Source organism: Amblyomma maculatum, chromosome 3 (assembly GCF_055883805.1).
Source record: "Amblyomma maculatum isolate TAMU_Amacu chromosome 3, ASM5588380v1, whole genome shotgun sequence".
NCBI lineage: Eukaryota > Metazoa > Arthropoda > Arachnida > Ixodida > Ixodidae > Amblyomma > Amblyomma maculatum.
Window position 1 is genome coordinate 148221297 of NC_139346.1, and position 23506 is coordinate 148244802.

General features: G+C 43.0%; 1 protein-coding gene across 1 annotated transcript; it reads left to right on the top strand.

The window, feature by feature from the left end:
* The first annotated feature begins 9732 nt into the window (after positions 1 to 9732).
* LOC146196359 (uncharacterized) lies at positions 9733 to 20698 on the top strand. The gene is made up of 3 exons (XM_084596972.1): positions 9733 to 9777; positions 9948 to 10017; positions 18295 to 20698. Exons 1-3 carry the CDS (start codon positions 9733 to 9735, stop codon positions 18879 to 18881), a joined length of 702 nt encoding a protein of 233 aa, XP_084453098.1. The 3' UTR covers positions 18882 to 20698.
* The last annotated feature ends 2808 nt before the right edge of the window (positions 20699 to 23506 follow it).

Consider the following 23506-nt stretch of genomic DNA (forward strand, 5'->3'; position numbering starts at 1 on the left):
AGCTACCCCCTGGTAAGGGCGGGAAATAAAACCACCGGAAGAAATAGGGATGTGCACGTATGTGTGTATACACCAAAGGGAAAAAAAAATCCAATGAATAAAATCGTTCTGAAAAAAAAAACATATCTGGGTCTAGGAAACAATTGCAGGCAGGGGGACATGGCTAGGGGTAGTTTATTTAGAGAAGACGAGAAGTTCAGGCAGGAAAATAAGGATCTCTTTAAGTGCCTCAGTGTCTATATAGGAGGCGGAGCCTTATTATACTATTGGCAGACTTCAACTTCTACATCATAGATCTGGACGGGTAGACTGATTGTAATGGAAATTTAATGATAGATTTATGTGAGCGGCAAAACCTATTTGTTGCAGCTAATTTGATGGACAAAATACATTGGAATTCGGGAACAAAGAGACAATAACTGATTACGGCATATTGTCGCAGGCAAATTTATACCAAGTTCCCGAAATAGACTAATGAAGAGAGTACAGCCTCTGAAGAGAAAAGCAAATTAGCCTGCACGCAGTTGGGCGTCCTGTTTAAAAACAAGATGCAGGAGAGATAAAGAAAACACACAATTAAGCCAGACACAATTAACCCTAATAGCAGCTCGTATATAGGAAGCAATAGAAAAACGTCCAAGAAAACTAGACTTAAAAAAAATAAGGACTTAAGCTTAGCAAACCGCTGGTATGGAAAAGGAAGCCACGAAGCCGGTAAAATAAGAACATTCGTGCAGAAATCGAACAACGACGGGTAGATTCAAAGGAACAGCAAGAGGTGAAAAAGGAGCAGCCATCTCAGAATAAAATGGACCAAAATAAAATTCCTATCGAGAGAAAAAATTGGCTTTGCATGATCGTCGTCCAAAACAAAACAAAGCACTCCACCGATTGTTGATGACTAAGCTTTGCAGTGGAACAAAAGGTGGACGAAAAAAATTCTGGATCAATGTAAGCTTCCCACGTAAAAGGACCTAACAAAATCAATGATGAATTCAAGATTTCAAGGAAAAATGCTTAGAGGGAGAAGACACTTTGAACTTCATTACATGAGTTATAGCTGAGTTATATATGTGTAAAGGCAAGGCAATGTCCTAACATGAAGAAACAACAAAGGGCAACGAGATAGAACGAAGCGTAGAACTCACAAATTTGAACAGGAAAAAGGCAGAAGCAAATCACCCAAAAATGTAAATCCTCCAGGATGGACGAAATCCCAAACACGCCAATTAAGGAACTGGGTACAGGAAATGTTAAAGACTTCGAAAACCAACTTAACAAATAAGCAAATTCCACAAAGCTGGTGGCAGAGTAAAATGAATTCAATTTATAAAGGGAAAGGAGATACGACGCCCATAAAATCCTACAGGCCGATTACAATAATTACGATAACATCTGCTATATAGGCTGCGTAGCTGCTATGGAAATTACTAAAAGAGGAAGGTATAGTATATTAGGTAAAAGGCTTCTTATGGAAATATATAGGGATAATAAAGTAGATAATACATGGGAATGAATATGAGATAACGGAAACTGTCGAGGTATGCAAATGATTAAGACAAGTTTGCCTTCTGTGACTGCTACTGTTCATGAATAATGTGGAGAGTATAGAAAGGGTGCTACAAGCGAGTAATCTAAAATTTAATCCGTCTTATAGATTAGGTGGAAAGGTCGTAGAGCAGTGCTTTCGGTTTTATTTATGGGAAAGATAATGCAGATAGCCAGGAAGATGTGCAAACATTTATTAATACTTGCGGAGACTCTCAAGGCTTCAAGTTTAGCTCAATAAGGTCGAGTGCAATGGGTTACAATGAAGGAGGAATAAAGAGCGTTAAGCAGCAGGTAACAAACACAGAATATAAAAAATGGACAAATTCTATGCAAAAGAAGCAGAGTAGAAATGTATCTGAACTAGACAAGGCAGGTCTGGAAGGTATCTTTCTTCCTTCTACTTGTTGAGGCTAGATCTAGTTACCTTAGAACACACTGTAAAAATCAAATTCGATTAAAAGGACAGATTTTCAGTGTGCGGTAAATCCGAATAAAGAATCTAACATCTATACTGTATATACTTGTAACCATCCGGATATTGATGCCAGCGCTGTCACCCTCCATGGGGCTCTAGAGTTCAAAGCCCCAGTGGTCGTGTTAAAGGGACACTAAAGACATCCAAAGATGCTATGAAAATCTAATAAACTACTTTTGGTGACACTGTCGCCGCATATCCGGCAGCAAAAAATCGAATAATTACTGAGATATTGCGATAAGAAGTTGAAGTTTTTTCTTGTTCCCGCCGGTGGAATTCAAACTGTGCCCTCCGACTACGTAGTCGGAATTGAGTGACGCACACTATGACGCACACAGTAAAGCAATTTACACCGTTATGGGTTCTAAAAGGGTCCTACTGCAGGATACACCCACTGGAGCACATTTCTAGCACCCTAATTTTCATATATACTCCCTTCATTTCGGTTCAAAAGGTTTTTTTTGCTCTAAGCACCCTTGATTTTATGTAGGCTGTAGCAAAGGTGCTGAAAGGGTGCTAAAAGCCTGCTCAGAAATGAGTACAGATTGCATTTCAGTACTTACATATACCTTATACAAAAACAAACGAGCCCGAAACTGCGGTTAAAGAACCGCCAGTGAAGTGAAGTTTTTCCCAAAGCGCAGCTCTAAAGGGTAATTTGTCTAAATTACAAGCTGGAATACTATCTTCGCAGCATAGGCTTTCCAAGATCTTCCGCCTTATTGAGCATTCCGAACGCGCCATCTTACCGCAATAATTACATGGAACAAGCTATGCCAATACTCATCCACTTTATTAACTCTCTTCTTTCTTGCGCGATATTCGTCATGTATATATTCATGTAAGTTGCAGTTATTCTTCCATCAATATAAGAATGGATATAATCTTTTTGACTGTGACCTTTGCATTAAGAGAGATTCTAGTATTTGATGATTAAATTAACATTTTATTTCAATTCAGCTAAACAATAAGGCGCAAAGGAATGTCTGAATAAGAAAAGCTAGGGAGTGGAGGGCGGGCGAGAAGAAAGTAGGTCAAGGAGCGAACAATAAAATAAAAACTGTTTCCTTTGTATTTCTCAGCCTGGAACCGGTGATACTGTGGTCTGAAAAAGCAATAAAAGCGAAGGCAGCAGGAGAAACTAAATGCGGGAGTGGAGGACCAGTCAGTACCTAAAGCAGATTTTGTGCAGAAACATCTTTCTTGAAAAGAAACAGGCATTCCGAAAGGTCCTCATAAGGAATACATCTGCAGGGGAACATTTCTCAAAAGCTTTCCGCCAAGGGAGGGGGAAGGAAAACCAAGCGGAATAATAACAGGACAGGAAACCACACCTATCACGAAAAAAAAAATTCAAGGCCCAAATGAAGTAGGAAATGTAAAGAAGGAAACAGGTTTGAGAAACACGTGCAGCTTCTGCTATTGCAGAGGGGGATAGAGTGTACACGTGCTGTGAATAAACTAAAATAACGCTATATGGTACTGTTTTCCCGAATAGTTATGGTGCAGAGGGAATATGTTCAAGGGATTCTAACTTTCCTTAAGAGTTATCTATTCGTGCTAAAAAGCAAGGCACCACATCGACGAAGGCAGATACAGCCCCGCCATGGTGGTGCAGTCGTTAGGGCGCTCGCCTACTGCGCCCAAAGATGCGGATTCGAGTCCTGCATCCTTTCGGGGACACCTTGGGCCCCTAAAAGATTAATTATCCTATCTTCCGCAAACTTTGAACTTAAACCCATGGTTGCATCGTTTTCTTTAAGAATATTCTTTCAGGAACTTCAAAGGTTTCACATATATACGCATAAATGTTTGGCCGAAACATATCTTAAATACATGTTGTCAAATTTGTACTTCATATAGTGAATTTTGGCATGGCATTATGGATAGAAAAGCCTAAAATGTGGTAGAAATACATGCTCCCCCTTTAAGGAAGTAAACTGGTAAGGCTATCTACAGCAACAATATCTCCTCAGCTCATCCGTTGAGAGCCTAGAGAAGGGACGCGAAAGGCCTGAGGCACAAAGCAGAGGCAGCATGAAGATGCGTAAATATAGGGAAGAAAGACACATTCGGTCACTGAAAAACATTAATACATTTATCTCTGACTAGGACACCAGGCGTCACTAATGTAAAAAAAAATGCACGGCTTTATATTCAGTTGTTAGAAATAAATAATTCGAGAGGTAATCTTGCTTAAACATTCCTTCGGCGATGAAATAGAGTTAATACAAAAGATGCACTTCAATGCAGGCCCGATTTGTTACGGTGAGTCCACGAATATGTAATAAATATTCGAGGACACTGTGGCGACTAAAGTGGCAAATGACGAAAGCTTGATGCTGAATTCTGCTACTAGATTTTATCGGATGCGCGGCAGTAATGAGTATTTAATCAGTACATTACTCAAATCTCACTGATTTGTAATTATTTTAATTACCTAATTATTGGTAATTATTTATTTATACATTGATTACTTAGTCAAAAATTAGTAAGTGGATGCTGATAGCCATATGGCCATTTAAGGCGGCAGTAATTAATTATTTTACGCAGTTATGACTAATTAGTAATAGTTTGCCATAATCAGTAATCATTTATTTATTTTAATTAGTCATTCATAAGTAACTGCTTATTGCTTGCCATATGACCTGTAAGGCGGCGTTAATTTTCAATTAACTCATTATGCAACGGTCACATTATTAGTAATTATGAATTGATTTGTCATCAATTCGTAATTACAATATCAGTAATGAACTAAAATTATTTATATATTGATTAAAAATGCATTAATAATTAATTAGTCATTCGTACTATGTAATCGTTTATTTTATTAGTCATTCATGAGGAAATATTTAGCTTGTTGCGCAACTTTTTAAAAATAAGTAATTATTCAGCAATCGGCAAGTAGTAATCAGTGTTCAGTTTTAAGAATTCATTTAAGATTTAATGCGCACCTACCACTAATGAGCAATTAATAATTAACTAGACATTAAATAGTAGTAAATAATGATTGGCATGTGGCCATATAAGGCACGCAATCTCGCATACTGTGGTGGTGCTCTGCGATTGGTCTAGACCTCCATGAGATTATCTCGTCTCGACCAAACTGAGCCGCCGCAAAAGCGTGACACTTTTACTGACGACAGCGATGAGGCTGTAAAGGCTTTCGCCTTAAGAGTTCGAACATGCAACCTAAATAAGCTTGTTGAGCACTTATTTTATCAACTTAACTGCCTCATCAAATGCAATCAACTCATGCAAGCCTTCATTACTAATGGGAAAAGCTAGGAAAATACTTTCATGGTGCGTCAGCAGCACTGCAAAGACAAAAGATCCCGCTTTCGATGCGCTGTTATGACCACCATGAATGCGTATATGCCAAAATTTCAGAATATTGTATTGCGGCTTGGAAATTATAAACGGATGGATGTAGAAATAATCTAAAAATCAGCAACTGAAGTGCATACTCACACTTCTCGCGGGAAGGCATCCATAATGGAATGGAGTGCCGGGCCGAAGTCGTAGTTCAGACCGTAACAGTCAAGGCATAGCCCTAGTTTCCAGCACCGTAGCCGACGGTGCCAACACCACAGCCGTATAGCGTGGTAGGACTCAAGGCCTGGCGCGGCGTGGGCAATGGTGACCGCAGCTGGGGCGTGGGGCGTAGTGGTGGCAACAGCTGGAGCTGCGACCTAAGTTGTGCCTAAAGCGGCGTGGGCGACGGTGGCCACAACTTGGGCAGCGGCGTAAGTGGCGACGGCTGGTGCGGCGTGGTTAGCAGTAAAATAGATGGCAATGGGAGCAGCGTGGGCGACCGCGGCCATAGGTGGAGCGGCAGCCAAGCCCAGGCCGTAGCCGGTATTGCCGACGTATACAGTGGTGAAGGCGCCATGGCGACAGCCAAGTGGATGCAGGCGCGGATCTGTAATGAAGAAACTGAACCCGCTTTTCATGCTCAAATACAATGTAAATTGGTTTATAAGGAAAAGGGTAGTAAATACCAAGGTGAATTGAAAGCGCAATCGGTGCATACTTGAGGGCTAGGGAAGCTTTCATTTGAAAAAGCAACTGAAATGGACAGAGCGCTATTGTACCGCAAGCAGGGAATTACTCGACTAGAAGCAGACTTCTACAACATTGCACTCTTTCCGCTGTACTTGTCGCGGTTAGGGTGGCGCATTACAACCTAGATGGTTGCGATACGTTAGCTGGCAGACCAATGCTAACTTTTGCCAAAAGTAAGGATCATTGTTTCTTCAGTTGCACAGCAGAGCATCCACTAAGCAAAAAAAGATCATTGCCCTCTACATTGCGCCATTTTTCCCATTTTGTTTATTATTCATATAGTTCAGATAAAACAACTCTCTTATTAAGGAAGTGGCAATAAAGGCTATAATATTGCGGGCATTGATCTGCACACAGTTCTGAGGTGTCACGTCCTTGACGTCACCTCAATTGACTACCCTAATTAACTAGTTTAGTCTTTGGTACTTTCAAATGCGCAGCAATCCCTTCCTATGCTCTTTTCTGGCTCGACTTCAAGTTGCGCGATGTGACATCCTTGACATCACCTTAATTGAGTGATTTATTAACTAATTTTGTATTTGATGCATTCAAATGTGGCGCCAATCCATTGGCTGATAAGACCATTTTCGCCTTTACTTTTATATTTTCTCCTTTAATTAATTATGTAAAGAACTGATTGGCCTAATTAGATTTTCGGACAAATTACATCACCCTCTATCGATTGACAACACTCATTAGCCTCTACCTCTTCTCAATTACTCACAACTGCTGCGGACAATTTTTACATTGTTTGCCTGTAATTAATTACCTAAATAGCTTATAGTCCTACTTATTTTCGCGGATACAACATTATGTCACCATCTACCGATTGACACAACTCATTAACCTGTACCATTCCTCTGTCACTCACAACTGCGACGGACACGATTTTGCTGACGCGATCTGCAGACGTGGTCTGCGGACAGAAATCTGTGTACATAGCGAAGTAATGCATTCGCATTGAAATAAAGAAAAAACATTACGACCATTAGCGCGACAGCAGTGTCAAAACATCGGAGCCAAAGTGAAGTCCACATTTAAAACCGTTTTAAAAAGACAACCAATAATGCAAAAGCAGTGTAAAACCGTAAAAAGCAAGAGTAGGGGAATTTAAAAAGGTTCGAAAAAGCTCGTTCCTTAATTGTAAGTTAGGCAGGGTGATATATAAGGTCACTGCTCTCTTCAAATACCAACCCGGAGGATTTACCTTCACGTGGGAACCGCAGACAGGAATTTGGTGCAGCTTATTGGTCTTTTAATATGCTTTGAATCTGATTATCCGTGATGGATGTAACATCCTCGTTCTAAGAATGGCTTGCTTCCCTTTTGCACCATGAACTGATCAAGCGCGGCATTGTGTCGACTATTTAAGCTAAGCTAAATAAACGTTCTCCGCACAACATGCTGAACAGTGTGGGAACCCAAGCTCGATGAATTCATAGAGCATGCTACCCTGCAGAACTTGTGCGTAGTGTCTCGTAGGCCCTGCTTGAAAGGTCATAGAGAAAGTTGGCTACAACCAAAAGCAATCCAATAGGCGGCGTCTCCCTGTAATCATGTACATCCATAAGCTTTTCCACAACCTAAAGTAGGTAGCGAAGCGCAATGATGTGAATTTTCCAGCCCCTTGCATTCTTGCTAGTGTATGTACCTTGTGGACGAAATCAAGAAACGACTTTTGTTATGTTAATAAACTCGAGCCTTTCACTGAATGTGCCCCATGTACGATAAACGTAGTTATGCCAGCCTGTGGTCATGTGGACGTCGGCAAATCTGGAAGGTGCCTCAATGAGAGCTTGCTCGAACACCGATGGTTCGCACGTAACAAAGCCGGCGGCCATCTGGATGAACACTGGAAAACGTGCGAAGTAAATAAGAATAAGTGCTAGTCACTCTTTGCACTTACGGCAATCAGAGCATGGGATCAGACCGAAGTCGAGAAGGTCATTATCGAGCCACCGCTGATTGCAGAAGCCAGAGACCCATGTGTTAGCACCCCCCTAGTTTTACTGACAGGCAAAGAACGAGGGTTTTTAGACCGGTTTTATATGACTCTTCTTTTGCTGTGATGTATTCACACTGCTTTTGCATTATGGGTTGTCTTTTCAGTATTGTTATAAAACTGCCTTTGCTTACGCTTCGAAGTTTTGATACTGATTTCACGCTAAGGTTATTTTAATTTTTTGGTGTCAGAATGGTTTTAATGTGACTCTGCTTTTGCTTCGAAGTTACGGTACCACTTTTTCCTTTAATGGTTGTTATCGTTTTTAGTTTCTTTGATTAGATCCACCTCGTGTGCACTGATCCGGTGGCCTCAGGTTGCACTCGGCTTTTGCTCCGAATTTTTTTATTGGTAATGTTTTCATCTTTTACTTTTCAGTCTGCTATTGCGTCGACTGCAGTTTTTTTTTTTTTCTTCCTTCCTTTCAGGTGTCTTTTTTCGTTCTTTGCTTGTTGCTGTTCTTCGGCACTGGGTACGGTGGCTGTACGAAGCTTGCAAATTTTCTTAGATAAAGGTTGTCGGCAATAGATAGATGACGGCCTGTTTTATAATTTTAATAAACATCTCTTATTGTTTCTTGATGTCAGGTGGGCTAAACTCTTGGCAGTTCAATGCCAGTCCTATTTTTCTAGTGTTGATCCCTGTCCGCGTTGCCTCATATTATTATCGTGACGGCGAAGAAGTCTCGATTGTGTTCTAGGTCAACGAGGAAAGCAATCGTTGTTAAGTGCCAGTATTTTTCGGTGAAGTTGGTGACCAGCACTTGCGCTTGTCCATGCCGCAAATGGGTGATAATTCTTGCGATGCCGAGCCCTCGTTCCAAGAGCACCTGGGCGCTTTCGTAGACAACGCCTGCGGTGGTTTCGATGTTTGCGTTGCCCACGCAAGCCACGATCATTGTAGCAGGTACTGTGTTTTCTACGCGCTGCACAATGTAAAAATTACGTCGTTACGATTGTAGTCCAATCCAAGAAAACTGTCGCTTTCCTGTATGTGTCCGTCGCGCGAGATACCCTGTGGGGGAAGGAAGGAAAAAAAATAAAGGGCTGGAGGGTGAGAGAGTGCCGCCGCGGCTTTTCGCACCTGTCAACTTGAAGAACGCGCATGCGCATCTCGTCGCGGCAGTGCAACTCGGCTCGCTCGAGTCACCCCCCCCCCCTCCCCCTCCCACAAAAAAAAAGATAATAAATAAATTATCGCGTTCGCGATTTGGCGGGAGGGCAGCGCTGGCGCCGGTTGTTCCGAGTATTGCAGCTGCCAAGAGTGTCGTGGCCGTGGGCAATTGAAGAAAGCTTCCCCGTCTAATACACGAGTAGGTAAGTGCCATTGTTAATATCCTAACGCCATTTTGAGACTAGTCGTGGTACCGTTGCCGCATTTCTGTGGAAAGCAGCTTTGGCTTCATATACCCCTGTAGCGTTGACGGCACCAAAGTGTGCCTCATGTGGCTTCGGCCTCGACTGTTCTTTCAGCTGTGCACCAACCCATGGCGGATTGCGTTTCGCGATTGGCATGAGATGAAACGCTTGGTGATACTAGGATAAAGTGTGTTACCCTAAAGCAGGTGACAAGCTTTCGCTTCTCGCCATGGAATTCACTTAGCATCCTATGCATGTCGCTCTTAATCATAGCATGGTATATGGAAGCGCAGGAAAGGCTGCTGCTGAGGAGAGACGTTGGCCTGGTAAGCATATATAGAGTCCTTTTAATACTGATAAGCATTAATGTCAGCTGAAAAGGGGCGTTCTGCACGATACCTGCTGTGCAATCTGCAGATAGGGATGCATGACTTCCCTGCTACTTCCAATTGTCTACCGTAAATTGCTAATAATTACCATTTTTATGGAATTTCAGGAGCACCTGACTGCTAAGAGCAATGAAAAGCGACCAGGCATCCCTTTGTTTCCATGCGTCATAGCATCGGGTATGTTTATTAGTCTGAATGCCAACAAACTTTATACTTTTCGTTAATCTAAAATAACTCAGGGTAGTACTCCACGTAAATAGTTTAATATGTGCGGAAGCACTGTTTGGCACGATCTTGCTGGTCGGGTTACCAATGAAACTGGCAAACTGTGCCTTCAAGAAATGAAAGTTGAAGGTTTCTGGTAAATAGAAGGGGCATTATCGCTCTCACTTCTCGGTGGATGATGCAAGTGTTAAACGTCTTTCACTTTTATAATTAACCGGCATGGAATAGAGGTACATATGTCGCCAGTTCAAATTCCTATCGCTAACTTGCATCCAACATTAATAGCAGATGGCTGCGAAATGGGAAGCAAAATGGCATTTGAATTTAGGGGCATTTTCGTGCAGGGTTGAGCAAAGAAGCATTAGTACAATGCTAGTCTGCCACCCGTTAATAATTAGAAGATTATTAACTATGCGCCCTCAATGGCGCGCACACTCCCCTTTTAGAGGAAGGGGGGGGGGAGGGTAGCTGTTCCTGTCTCAAATGAGGTGCCCTCGACTTGTGTGGAAAGCTCAGCCGGAATTCAACTAACTTGTAGTGACAGGAGGGGGTGGCCGTTTAGTGCCCAGCTTTCGCCGGTTCAAGCCAGAGTAAGGGTGGGAGTCAGAAGTAACAAACAAACAAGCTTTATACATAGCAAGAGACGATACAGAGGAAAACACACACTCTAAAATTGCACAGGCGAGAGTTTCACAGAATAACAAACGCTAAGCATGCAACTAAAGAGGTATTCAATAACATAGCGGCTTTACAAGACAGATGAAACAGGAGAGAGTTACATAAACACCAAATTGTTCACCGGGCACTGTTGCAGTCCGACCCCTCAAGAGTCACGTTGTGGCCGCCATGTAAGACGAGCGCCGTTCCCTCGGAGATCTGTGGGCTTGCCAGCTGCGGGTGATCCCCAGGAGTCCAGCTGTAGCACTTGCGAACACGCCGCACTCACCGACTCACTCAAGCGACGCGACCTCCATAAATAGGGCGCGCTGCGTCTGTCTGTTAAAGCGCGCCAAGGATAGCACGCACACACACTTAGCTTCGCTTGTGGAAGCGTTTCCTTTTTCTCCCGTCGAGTCGAGCCGCGCGTCGTCATTGGCTAGGCGCCGTCAAAAAATCTAGTTAGGCCGAGCACATTCCGGCCGGTTGAGTGAGTCTTCGCCGAGTGATGAGAAAGAAGGTGACGCCGCTGCGTACAAGCATAGCCTCCTGTACCCGGCAGCTCCGCGGCCGTCTACCCCGCTCCTCCTCCGTTGAGAAGTTACGCCGCTGGCTGCCGAGAAATGGCGAAAGCGACGTAGGGTCACCCTCGCATGAACACGTGTTCGCATGATCTCGTGTTCATGCAGAAGTCCGCATGAACACGAGATGCTTTGCCTCATCGGCTGGCTGTGTCTTCAAGGGCATTGTCCTCTTAGCCAGCTTGAGCCCCTCCGCCAAATATCCCATAGTGGTGTGAATTTCGCTGTCAACAAATGAAAAGATTAACCATTTATTGGGCTGACTTGCGCTGGCAGAAGACGTATAAGCAATCGACGGCGGCGACTTCCCGGTGGTCTGGTCAGGGCTCAGTTTTAGTCGTCACATAAATATCTAGATAAAGGCGCAATACATGCCAGCGCAACCGAAAACATTGTAGGCACAGACGCGCGTGGCTGCGACCACTCGCGATACATCTGAACGCATCTTGCGCGAAAAGAAAATGAAAAAAAAAAACCGTCTCGCGAAAAATATTATCAAAGAATGGATCATAGTTTCGTACACGCTAGCGTCTGTTCAAAAGAGAGAATTAATCATTTTCAATACCTCGCGGCTATATTAAGTCGAAAATAAGCACAAAGTTTGATTTTATAGGCACATCATGCACTCTGTCATATTCAAACAGAAAGAGGACTGACCCCAGGAGTACGCCAGAATCTACATCTAAACTATCAGAACATTGTTCGTTAAATATTACATACTGTTTCCTATCTGTGAGGTACGCTGAAATCGATTTTGACTTTTTTCTTATTTTCAGTATTGAGTCTTATTTGTAAATCAGCCTCTTCCGACAAACATTAACAAATCCTGTCAACACATTCATTAATATTACATTCGAAAGTTTTCCTTTATTTATTTATTAACTAAAGATGTCGGGAACCATATGAACAAGTTAAGTGCATGTTAATTCATTTCTTGAAAAATTGTTTGTATATTGTAAAAAAAAGTTATTTTCGCCGAAGAATTCAGGATGGGACTAGAATGATATATTGACAGTTTCCGACTTTTCGATGTTAGCAATATTCAGCTGTAGTTTTGAACAGCATTGCTTCGTAGCTTTGTGAATGGGTTTAACCTTAGCGGTTCCCAAGTCTTTCGGTACCTGCCCTATTGAAATGAACTAGTGGCAAGCAGTTAGCAACCGGCGCTGCATTTCTCTCTAGAAATGCAGGGCTTTAAATACGCTTTTGCTTCCGAAGAAGAAAAGCTGCTTCCGAAGAAGAAGAAAAATTGTTTGTATATTGTAAAAAAAAGTTATTTTCGCCGAAGAATTCAGGATGGGACTAGAATGATATATTGACAGTTTCCGACTTTTCGATGTTAGCAATATTCAGCTGTAGTTTTGAACAGCATTGCTTCGTAGTTTCGTGAATGGGTTTAATCTTAGCGGTTCCCAAGTCTTTCGGTTTCGCTTCCAAAGGTTTCGGAAATGAACTAGTGGCAAGCAGTTAGCAACCCAGAAATGCAGAGTTTTGAATACGCTTTTGCTTCCGAAGAAGAAAAGCTGGGGTGGGAGGGGTGGGTGAAAAGAAAATAGATCAAGGAGTGAAAAAAAATTAAATCATGAAAAAAAATTTCGTCAGTATTATATCTCAGCCTGGAACCGGCTATCTGGTGGCCTGAAAAGAATTAAAAGCGGCAGCACCAAGAACAACTACAGTGCGCTGTGGATGATTAGTCAGCACACAATGCAGGTTCGGTGCAGACATACTATTCTTGAAAAGGGAGAGACATTCCGAAGGGTCTTGATAAGGAATATATTTGCAAGGGGAACAATTCTCAGAAGCTTTCCGCAAAGGACAAAGAAACAGAATAATAACAGGGCAGTGAACCACACCTGACATACCAAAAGCAAACTTTTAAGAATATATTTAAGGGATTCTAACTTTCCTTTAGAGATATTCCTGCTGGTTCCAATATACTAAATTATGGATAAGATATTCCTGTTTATATGTTCCGTCCCTGGTAGATTTAAAGCTTGACTGGAGAATACACAATTTCATTTTTTTCGAAGTTATGGTCTTTCTAATTGAAATGCTGCGAAACTGCTTTCGGGAGGTTCCTGCCTGGTTCTACCCGATTGCCATTAAGCCTTATGTTAATTGATTGCCCTATCTCTACGATGTACTGTTTAAGACAGAAGGAGCATTCTAGAAGGCGGACAACGTTTGAAGATGTGTAATTAAAGCCTGAATTTTTGTGTGAAGAGTGAAATCGCTTGCAATACTTTTAACAGTGTTTTCTCTTTATATATGACTGCACGTCTTACATCTTGGTCTAGAGCAATGATGTAGTTGTTTTGGATGCTTGTCGCCGAATTTAGAATGTAATAAATATCTCGTTACCCTTGGTGCCTCTGGCAATATTTTCCTCGCGCGTTTTGTACACGTTAGCAGGGAGGGGTATTTCCGCAGTATATTGTTAATGTTTGAAAGGGCATTAGGAACAGCGTCATTGCCTTGCGCAAAAATTGATTTAGAAACCTGGTTGGAAGCATTCCCAATTTTTTGTTCATTATTTCTTTGAGCACCGCTATGCTCAAAAATATCGCATGATCTCAGAGCCGGTAAATATTTGCCGCCAAAGTTTCACAGGAGCCGTGAAAAAAGCTTAGGTAAGCCGCGGGAGTGATTTTCTTCTTTGTCCATTATTTTGCGTTGTAAGTCATATTATAAAATCGCCCTTTTGGTTATCTCAGAGTGTGGATGACGCCAGGGCAATAGCAAAGCAGGTACAAAATGTTGTTTTACAGTACTGGAAGTGCTAGGAGAGAGCAGGAAGGTTGAAGAGGATGTGGTGAGGGACAATCAAGAGATAAGGAAATTAAGCTTTGAGAAAGGCTTCGAGGTTGCGGATATAAACAGGGACGTGCGTAGATCATGCTAAGGGTAAACGAAATGGCACCAATTTCAATGAAAGGTTGGAAGCAGAAATCGGCTGGCGCCTGGTGGGACGGCCAGTTCTTTTTTTTAGAGGATCCGCTAGCGGTCCTGGCACAGGAGTAGTTGTCGGCGAAGCAAAGAAAGGGTAATAACGAAGGCTGAACCTAACAGACCAGTAAAGATGAAGACCCGAGAGAAACCTAAAAAAAAATAATCACTTACATAAGCCAGGAGGTAGTAAGAGAGCGAAAGTAGAAAGACAGTGAAAGTGGTTAGAGATTTAACTCCAGTTAAAGGTCGAAGAAATAGGCATGTCCGCGGCATGAATGACATCTCAGTAACCTAGAAGATCTACCTTTAATTGATAGCTACGTCTGGAAAACACGAAAGAAAAAATTGCAAGGAATAAAATTATTCTGCAAAGCCCATATCCGCGTACTGGGTACAATTGCTGGTAGGGGGACGCGGCTAGAGGTAGTTTATTCAGAGACAGGCGAGAAATGCAGGCAGGAAAATAAGGATCTCGTTAAGTGCCTCAAGGACGATATAGGAGGCAAAGCGATATTGTACTTCAAGTGACTTCAACGGCCACATCAACGATCTGGATGAAAGGATGGACTGTAACGAGAAGTCAATAATAGATTAATTTGAGCGGCACCACCTATTTATTGCAAACAGGGGATATAAAGGAGAGTGCCAAATGACGCGGGAAATCCGGAAAAAAGTGGACAATCCTTCATTACGGCCTAATTTAGCAGGGAAATATTAGCAAGCTCAAAAATATATGGGACAGAGAGTACAGTATATCAATTGACGATGAGCATAGTAGTCTGCACGTAGTTGGGCTCCGTATTCGAAATAGAAATGCAAGAAATACAGAACGAAAACACACACTTGAACGAGCAACAGACAGATATAATAGCAGCGTGTAGGTATACAGGAAAAGATAGAAAAATGCACCGTGCCAAAATGGAATTATAATCAAGCAGAAATGCTCAAAAGTGAAAAAAAAAATTGGCAAACCGCTGGTATGAAAAGAGGAAGCCAAGAAGCCTGTAGAATAAGAAAATTAGAAAAGAATTTGAGCAGCGATGGGAAGCTTCAAGGAAGCAGCAAGAGACAAAAAATGCGCAGCTATCTCAAGAAAAAAGTTGCCTTTGCAGGCCCTCGTCCAAAGCCAAACAGATCAGCCCACCGATTATTGGAAAGCTGTAACCCGAGATGCAATTAAAGGTGGACCACGAAAATAATGGATAAAGGTAAATTGTTCACGTAAAAGGAACAAACGAAATCAGTAATGAAATCAAGATGCGGTGGACAAATTTTTGGAGGTAGAGGACACTTTGAACTTCAATACATCAGTTATAGCCGAGTCAAGTAGAATTGACGAAAGGGTAATTTCTTGATGTTCAGAAGCAACAAAGGGCATGGAAATAAAACGTAGCGTAGACCTTACCAATCTGAACCGGGAAAAGGCGGAAGCAAAGCGTCTTAAATGCACATCCTCAAGGATGGACGAAATCCCAACCACGCCGATTAAGGAACTTGATGCAGGAAACAAGGAAATGTTACAAGAAAATGAGATACGATCCACATAAAATCCTTCAGGCCGATTACGATAACGTTTGTTATAGGTAGGCTATATGTTATATATACGATGTTGTATAGATTCGGCAGCTTCTATGAAAATTACCAAAAGAGGAAGGTTTAGTTGATGAGGTAGCAGGATTTTTATTGAAGATATGTAAGGATAATAAAGTAGAGAATGCAAGAGAATGAATAAGAGTATGGAAACTGTCGATTTTACAAAGGATAATGACATGATTCGCCTCTGTGACCACTTCCGTTTATAACGTGTCATGACAGTTCACGGGTGAGTATGACAAGGAGCTACAAGGGAGTAACCTAGGCTTTAATCTGTCACAGATTAGGCTGAAGTGTCTCTGGAGTAGCTCCTTCTTAGTTTATGCCGATGATAATGTACTGATAGCAGATTACCAGAAAGACTAACAAACGTTTAATAATACTTGTGGAGCAGGAGACACTATAGGCTTCACATTTAGCGCAATTGGGTGGGGTCTAATGGTTTTCAATTTTGCTCGAACGATGAGCGCTTAAAATACAAAGCCAAGGAAAGCCGAGCCGGAGTGGCAGATTATATATATTTTGGTGTATGGGTATGTGGAGGAAATACATAGGAAACAAAAATAGAATGTTATCGCAAAAGGTTGAAAAGATGCCAGGATACTGAAGCATAACGAATTGTAGGGATACAACAGCTATGAGGTATTCAGGAATATTCGAAAAGGAATTATGATGCGAGAGCTTACGTTCAAAAATGCGGTTTTAGTGGACATTAGAGATAAATTATAAAGATCTTGACAATTCGCACTAGGGTCCGACGGCAGAACCACGAACGAGGCGGCAGAGGGTAATATGAACTTGATATCGTTCGAATCACTGAAAGCTAAGAGCAAAATATTAGGTGACGAACGCCTGCGGAAATTGTAGAGTAAAAGTTTGGGAGATAAAGTATTCAAATGCCTATACGATAAAAAGCGCGCTGACACAAAATCGAGGAAACTAACCACTAAGTATATGCAGGGCACAATAAAAAAGCGTTAAACAGGTAACAAACAGAATCTAAAACTTGGACAACCTATACGTAAAACAAGCAGAGCGTAAAAACATCTAAACAGGCAGGGCAGGTGTAGAAGGAAACTTCCTTCTATTTATTGAATCTTGATCCGGATACCTTAAAACACGCAGCTGCAAAAAGAAAATTGATTAAGAGGGTCGATGTGTTGTAGACCGGAAGGAACATCTATACCCGATTGTGATGGTAACCATCATGACATTGATTCCAGCACAGTCACCCTTCATGGGGCCCAAAGGTACTGCCCCGCCGAGGCGTTTTAGTGGTAAGACGCCCGAGTGCTGTGCCGGAGTACCCGGGTTCAATCCCGACCGCCGGCTACTGCATTTCGATGGAGGTTAAATGAAGTGGCGTCCGTGTGCTGGAGGTGCACATTAAAAATCCTCAGGTGGTCGAAATTACTCCGGAGCCCTCAACTAGGGCACTCGTTTCTCTTTCCACTTTCACTCCCACCATCCTGCCTTCCCTTACGGTGCGGTCAGGTGTCCACAGAACAAGTGTGACCGATACTGCGCCTTCGTTTCCCGTGAACCATAAGGGGCCAGAGTCCCCAGTGGTCGCGTTAATGAATAATCGGCGGAAGTTAGAAAATATGATTGCAAGATAGGTAGAAAAATATCTACAAAGATGACATAAGGTTAGAATAGTCAAAATAAAATAATAAAGGGCATCTGAAATTGTGAAGCAAGTGACTGAAAACAACAGTGAAGCTGTAAAGAGAAAAATAAAGGTCCAACATGGTGGCAAGAGACGGCTACCGACCAGTTTCACAGGGGACGCAACGATATCCTATTCATCAATGAGTAACACTTTCTTGATTTAGGGTTATCAGCATCCATCAGAGAAATCAAAACAGCCTGATGGTCAGATACTCTGGTTACTAATTTACAAGAAGCCTTTGCCAATATTTTTCCTATTATAATTAGCCCGTCGAGAATTGACTGCGAGTAACCTCTTAAATTTCTAAGGGCTTTTACAATTTTTATTAAATCGTATTGGAACTCATTGTGGAACATCAATCCGAGAATTCATCCTTATTTTTTGCCTAGAGGCTATAGACCTGTATATCCGGGAGATTGAAGCCACGGGAAAAAATAATTCGGTCATTTAGTTATTCACGTAATCTTTTAATTTGTCCAGAGGCGGAAGAGTCCTGTTGGTTAGGAGGGCATCGGAATAGCGGGGCGTCAGTGCGCATGCCCAGAGTCAAAAACGCACACCTTACCATTGCAGCGCAGCATTTTGTGCAGGCGCTTTGTCGACACGCTATGCCCTTAACCGACATGGTCTAAACTCTTTACTCTATTCATGCATGGCGGGCTCACCTCTTTCGAGAGTCAGACTTAGAACGCCAGGTGGGTTCAGGAACAGGAGATCATCGCTTCTGTTTGCTGGTACAGTCAGACGAGGCTTACACCCTTCTTCGCTTGGCAGGCCTCGGTGCACCCTCGGAGAGGTCGCTGTCGTCCGAGCTGCTGTCGCTGTCGCCCGAGCTCCTGTCGCTGTCGTCCGAGCTGCTATCGCTGCAGTCGGAGCAACTGTCGCTGCAGTCGGAGCAACTGGCGCTGCAGTCGGAGCAACTGGCGCTGGAGTCGGAGCAACTGGCGCTGCAGTCCGAGCTGCTGTCGCTGTCTTCAGAGCTGCTGTCGCTGCCTTCCGAGCTGCTGTCGCCATTGTCCGTGTTGGTGCCGCTGTCATCATCGCTGCTACTGCTGCTGTCGTCATCACTCGATGCGTCTCGCAGCCAGGCCCACTGCTGCACCAGCCTCTTCAGCAGCAGTCGTCGGAGCAACCCCTCGCCGTGCCGGCTGGAGTCGATCTCCGCGATCTTCCTGACAGCTGCGGAAAGAAGAGAGATAATATTCATTTCCATAGCGAAAAGAAAGGCTCTACTCACGAGGCTCTACTCACGACAGGACGTCTTACTTGAGCGGCGCTCAAACACAGAATGGCCGTGCGGGCTAGCTTGTTTACCCGTGGTTCGCCTTTCCCTCACCCTCTTTTTAGCTGCGATTGGCTGATGCGCACCGGGCAATGACCTTGTCTGTCAGTGAATTCGGCAACAAGCAGTCGGAAGTGAGGGAGAAGGAAAATACAAAATGGGGCACGTGATTTCAGGGAGAAAACTTTCGATATCTATGATTAGCAGTGCCGCTTTTATATGGTAATTCGATTTCATTTTTCAAATGTGGTAAAACATTGCTTTTTGCACCAGTATAAAGCGTGTTAATAGGAACAAAAAGTGGAAATATAACTATGTTCATGCCCAAGTCTGCAGCACTGCTGCTTGTGGAAAAAGAGAACTTGATTCAGTATACTGTATCCCACAGGAAATTTTTAATTAAGTGCTGATTTCTAAAACAGCACAAAAATTTAAGTGTCGCAGCTCAGAACTCACCGCGCGTTAAACAAGTTGGCATGAAAACGCTAGATGTGTAATCCCAGTAACTTAATGTAATGGAGCGTTAAACCACGCAATCTTGTTGGGAAGCTGCCATTCGTTTCATTGGGGGGAGGGGGGGGGGGGGGCAAGGAGTGGCTCGGCTCCTAAGAGCATGAGTTGCATCGGTGACGCGATGTATCTGTTTCCTTCATCTCAAATAGTAAATAAACGAACGTAATTCAAAGAAATGGCGCTCCAATTTGAGCATACTGACACAGTGATCGCGCAAAATTCGCTCACTGGGTCATGATTAACATATATGTAGAAAGAGTAGCAGAGTATAATGCGCTGCGGTATACTGTCTTTTGGAATTAAGTCGGAATGGTCACAAAGTATCGCTGTCAAAAATGTAAAAGTAAAGGCGAAAATGGTGTCATTAGCGAATGGCCTAGTGCCACATTTGAATGTATCAAATACTAAAATAGTTAATAAATCAGTCAATTATGCGGCAGGATGCGTCCGCAAAATAGTGTCCGCAGCAGTTGGAATTGAGAAATGGTTGAGGTTAATGAGTGGTGGCAATCGATAGAGGGTGACGTAATGTTGCTGCCGCCGAAAATATTTGTCCAATAAGTTAATTAGGCAATTAATTAGAAAAATATAGGCTTTGTCCGCAGCAGTTGATTAATTGAGAGGTGGTAGAAGTTAATGAGTGGCGTTAATCGGTATACGGTGACGTAATGTTGTGTCCAAAATATAGTTAGGCCAATAAGCTAATTAGGTAATTATTTAGAGGCACAACACAAAAAATTTTGTCTGCACCAGTTGTGAGTAATAGAGAAGTGGTAGAGGTTATTGAGTAGTGTCAATCTATAGAGGTGCCGTAATTTGTGTCCCAAAACGTATGTAGGTCAGTCAGTGAATTAGATAAATATTTAGAGGCAAAAAATATAAAAGTAAAGGCGAAACTGGTCGCATGAGCCATTGGCTTGGCGCCATATTTGAATGTATCGAATGCTAAAATAGTTAATGAAAACAGTAAATTAAGGTGACGTCAAATATGTAACCAGATCTAAGGACGAAACCGTATGTAGAGCCGAAAAAGGGCATAGGAAGAGATTGGCGCGCAATTTGAAAGTTCCAAAGGCTAAAATGGGTAAACAAAAAGTGATTTATTGTGACGTAGAGGATGTGACGTCATGCTAATGGACGTAGAGCCCAAAAAGGGCATATGAATGAACTGGCCACATTTTTAAAGTACTAAAGATGAAATGGGTAAACAAGAAGTGAATTAAGCAACTAGAAGCAACCAACGGCAGCATCCGTGCTTTTGAAATACTGCTATGCAGATTCAGCAGTGCTCTTCAATTTTTTTCTCTTTTCCTTCAGAATGCGTAACCCGATTGTGTGCTTACGTAAACTGGCGCAGTCCAGCTGCACACGTCACGCATACGTCACAATTTGAACAAAATGGGGAATTGTCGAAAATAGGGCTCCGGGGGCCCTATTCTCGACAATTCGCCATTTTGTTCAAATTGTGACGTACGCGTGATGTGTGCAGTATGACGGTGCTAGGTTACGTAAGCACGCAATCAGGTTACGCATTCTGAAGAATAAAGGAAATAAAGTGACAGAAAAAAGCGCGCTGTCGTCTGCTACTATATATTGGCGCCAAGTATGAAAAACGACGGCGCTCCTACAGGAACCGATACTCTGCGGTGCATTCAGTCATTCGTAAGCTTCGGGTTGCAGTGAGGCGAGTGAAGTATGTTGTGGCGTAGCGGTATTAGTGATGACATACTTGTGTTCAAGCATTCGGCATCAGCTACGCACAGAAAGGCTGTGCGAGTTTCAGCTGTAGAGCAAGAACGGGAGTGGAATATTCGCAGTAGGTTGGTGCAAAATGGGAGCGGAAACTAGCATTGCTGTTCATAAGCGCCTATGGCCTATCACGTTCACTTATCAGCGGCTTTTAAATGCAGGATCTAAACGTTTGAGGACTTGGTCGTAAACAGAAGGAATAGACAGATTTCCAAAGTAGCTCCAGCACTGCCGAAAAGGCGCCAGCGCAGCCGGTAATGTGCATCTCTGAGGACAACGCTCGCAGTCTTGATGTATTAATTAGTGTTAAGTACTGGCTGCGCTACCCACATTTTTCGAAAAGCCGCGTTATGACCAGTAACCGACAGGTCACCAAGTCTGCTTAAGTTTCTAACATATTTTGTCGGCTTGAGTTGTGTAGAGCACGGAAAGCAGCGCAGAGAGTGAGATGGAGGGAGAGAGAGAGAGAGTCTTCCAGACACAAACGCACACACGCACACATACACGCGCACACAAACACATGTGCGAAGTGGAAGGCCTTCGCTAGGCCTTACATCTATAGTCGGTTAAAGTTTTCATGCGCTGGCATGCGAAAAGCTCTTGCGAAACGCAAAAGATATCCAAGAAAGCGAACAAAATAAACAGAACAGAATAGCAGGAATGTTCATTAGATGATTCTCAGGCTACCGTACACGTGCAGGGGGGGGGGGGGGGGGCGGTACACGGACAATAAGGAAAGAAAGCGAAAGATGACTGAGGAAATTGTGCTATGAAGCTAGGGCGGCGCCACGCGAGCGCATTCCTTACTGTCGAAGCGGCAAAATGCAAATCAATAAAGGGAGATTATTTTCAGGCTGTATTAAAAAAGCAATCGACACAAAATGTCACTCAACTACATCATATGATTAGAACGTACCGGCATAACATGTTCCGGAGTACTTATTTTTTTCTCAACAACAAGCAAATGGTGAACCCGCATGCATATTAAAAGAAATGAAGCACATCACATGTGGCAAGCAAACATGTGTCATGTGCATGGAACATACATTGATTTATTAAAATAGAAGCTCTGAGCATTTTTGCTTTCTTTGCCCATCGTGGAAAGGCTGTTCAATTCATTAAAATTGCATTGTGTGCATAGTGCAAGGCAAAAAAAGGCAGTGTTTAGGGGCGACCTTTAAGAAAGTCTGTGGTGCGCGCGAAGTTCCTGCACAGGCATCGAACCATATGACCCGTCAGGTTGTACTCACGAACCGATCAGACGGATAATTAGAAAGCATAGTGCTCCCTGGAATTCATGATGGTTTGGTGGGCAATGTTTAACACAGATACAAAGAGAATAAAACACGGGACTGCCGCCTTTATTTCTCTTCTTATCTTTGTCTCCGTGTTAAAGAGCGCCTACGAAACCATAATGAACATTCTACAACTCGCCCAACTTCCCCTTCTGTTGCTCTCTGAAATGCCTCGTCTCGCGCATGTCAACCGCTTGAGTTAGCGAGCCGCATATAGCTGGGCTTGGCTACGACAGCGCGGATCGATGGTTTCTCTATGAGAGCAAAGCATTTGCATCAAGAGGGCAGCTACGACCCTCTTGCGGCTGTAAATCTGTCTTATTATTATACCTCTAAAAGATGACGCAGATAAAAGGTTCTGTTATGACATCGTCTGAGTGCTTACTGCAATTTCAACAAGATGTGTCAGCTTACTTCACCACCCACCAAACTCTCTACCAAACTGCGGTTAGCTGACAGCCGCCTACACTGCACGTCGAATTCGCCATGTTTTTTTCGCGGCCGCCTCAAGTGGTTCAAAAAACGGCGCCCAACATTGGTCATTTACAGCAATGGTAGAACATCCTTTGCGTACTGAAAACGTCATTTCGACGTCATCAATAAATGTTTATGCATGACGTATTTCCCGCCACACAACATCAGCCAATCAGATTTCAGGAGTCAGCTCTTGACAGTGGGCGGTTCATTTCAGGTCATTCGTTATACAAGTGTAAGTGCTTCCCTTTCTATCAAATATACATCTGTTTTCCCTCCACAGTTAATCATATATTCCCTCCATGCATCATAAATACCGCTGCTAAAAATCCGTTTTCCCGCTCATGCCATTTCTACGTCACCGCAAAAAGCCACTTCGACAAACCAAAATTTCGCGCCACAGATTTCAAACACGTGACTGTTCTGAGAACCAATCAGAGAAAAAAATGGCGCTGGACGGCAGCCGTGTGTGTCGAAATTAGAGCCCCGGGATGATTTTTTCTTTAACAACGAAGTTCTGAGAGAGCTGTACAGTTTTCCTTTGCAGCCGTACGGCTGCTCTGGGGTGGATGTCTGAAGTGCATACTCACATTTCTTACGAGGAAGTGCTCTTAAGTGGAATAGAGTGCCGAGGCCATAGCCGTAGTTAAGACCGTAAGAGCCAAGTCGATAG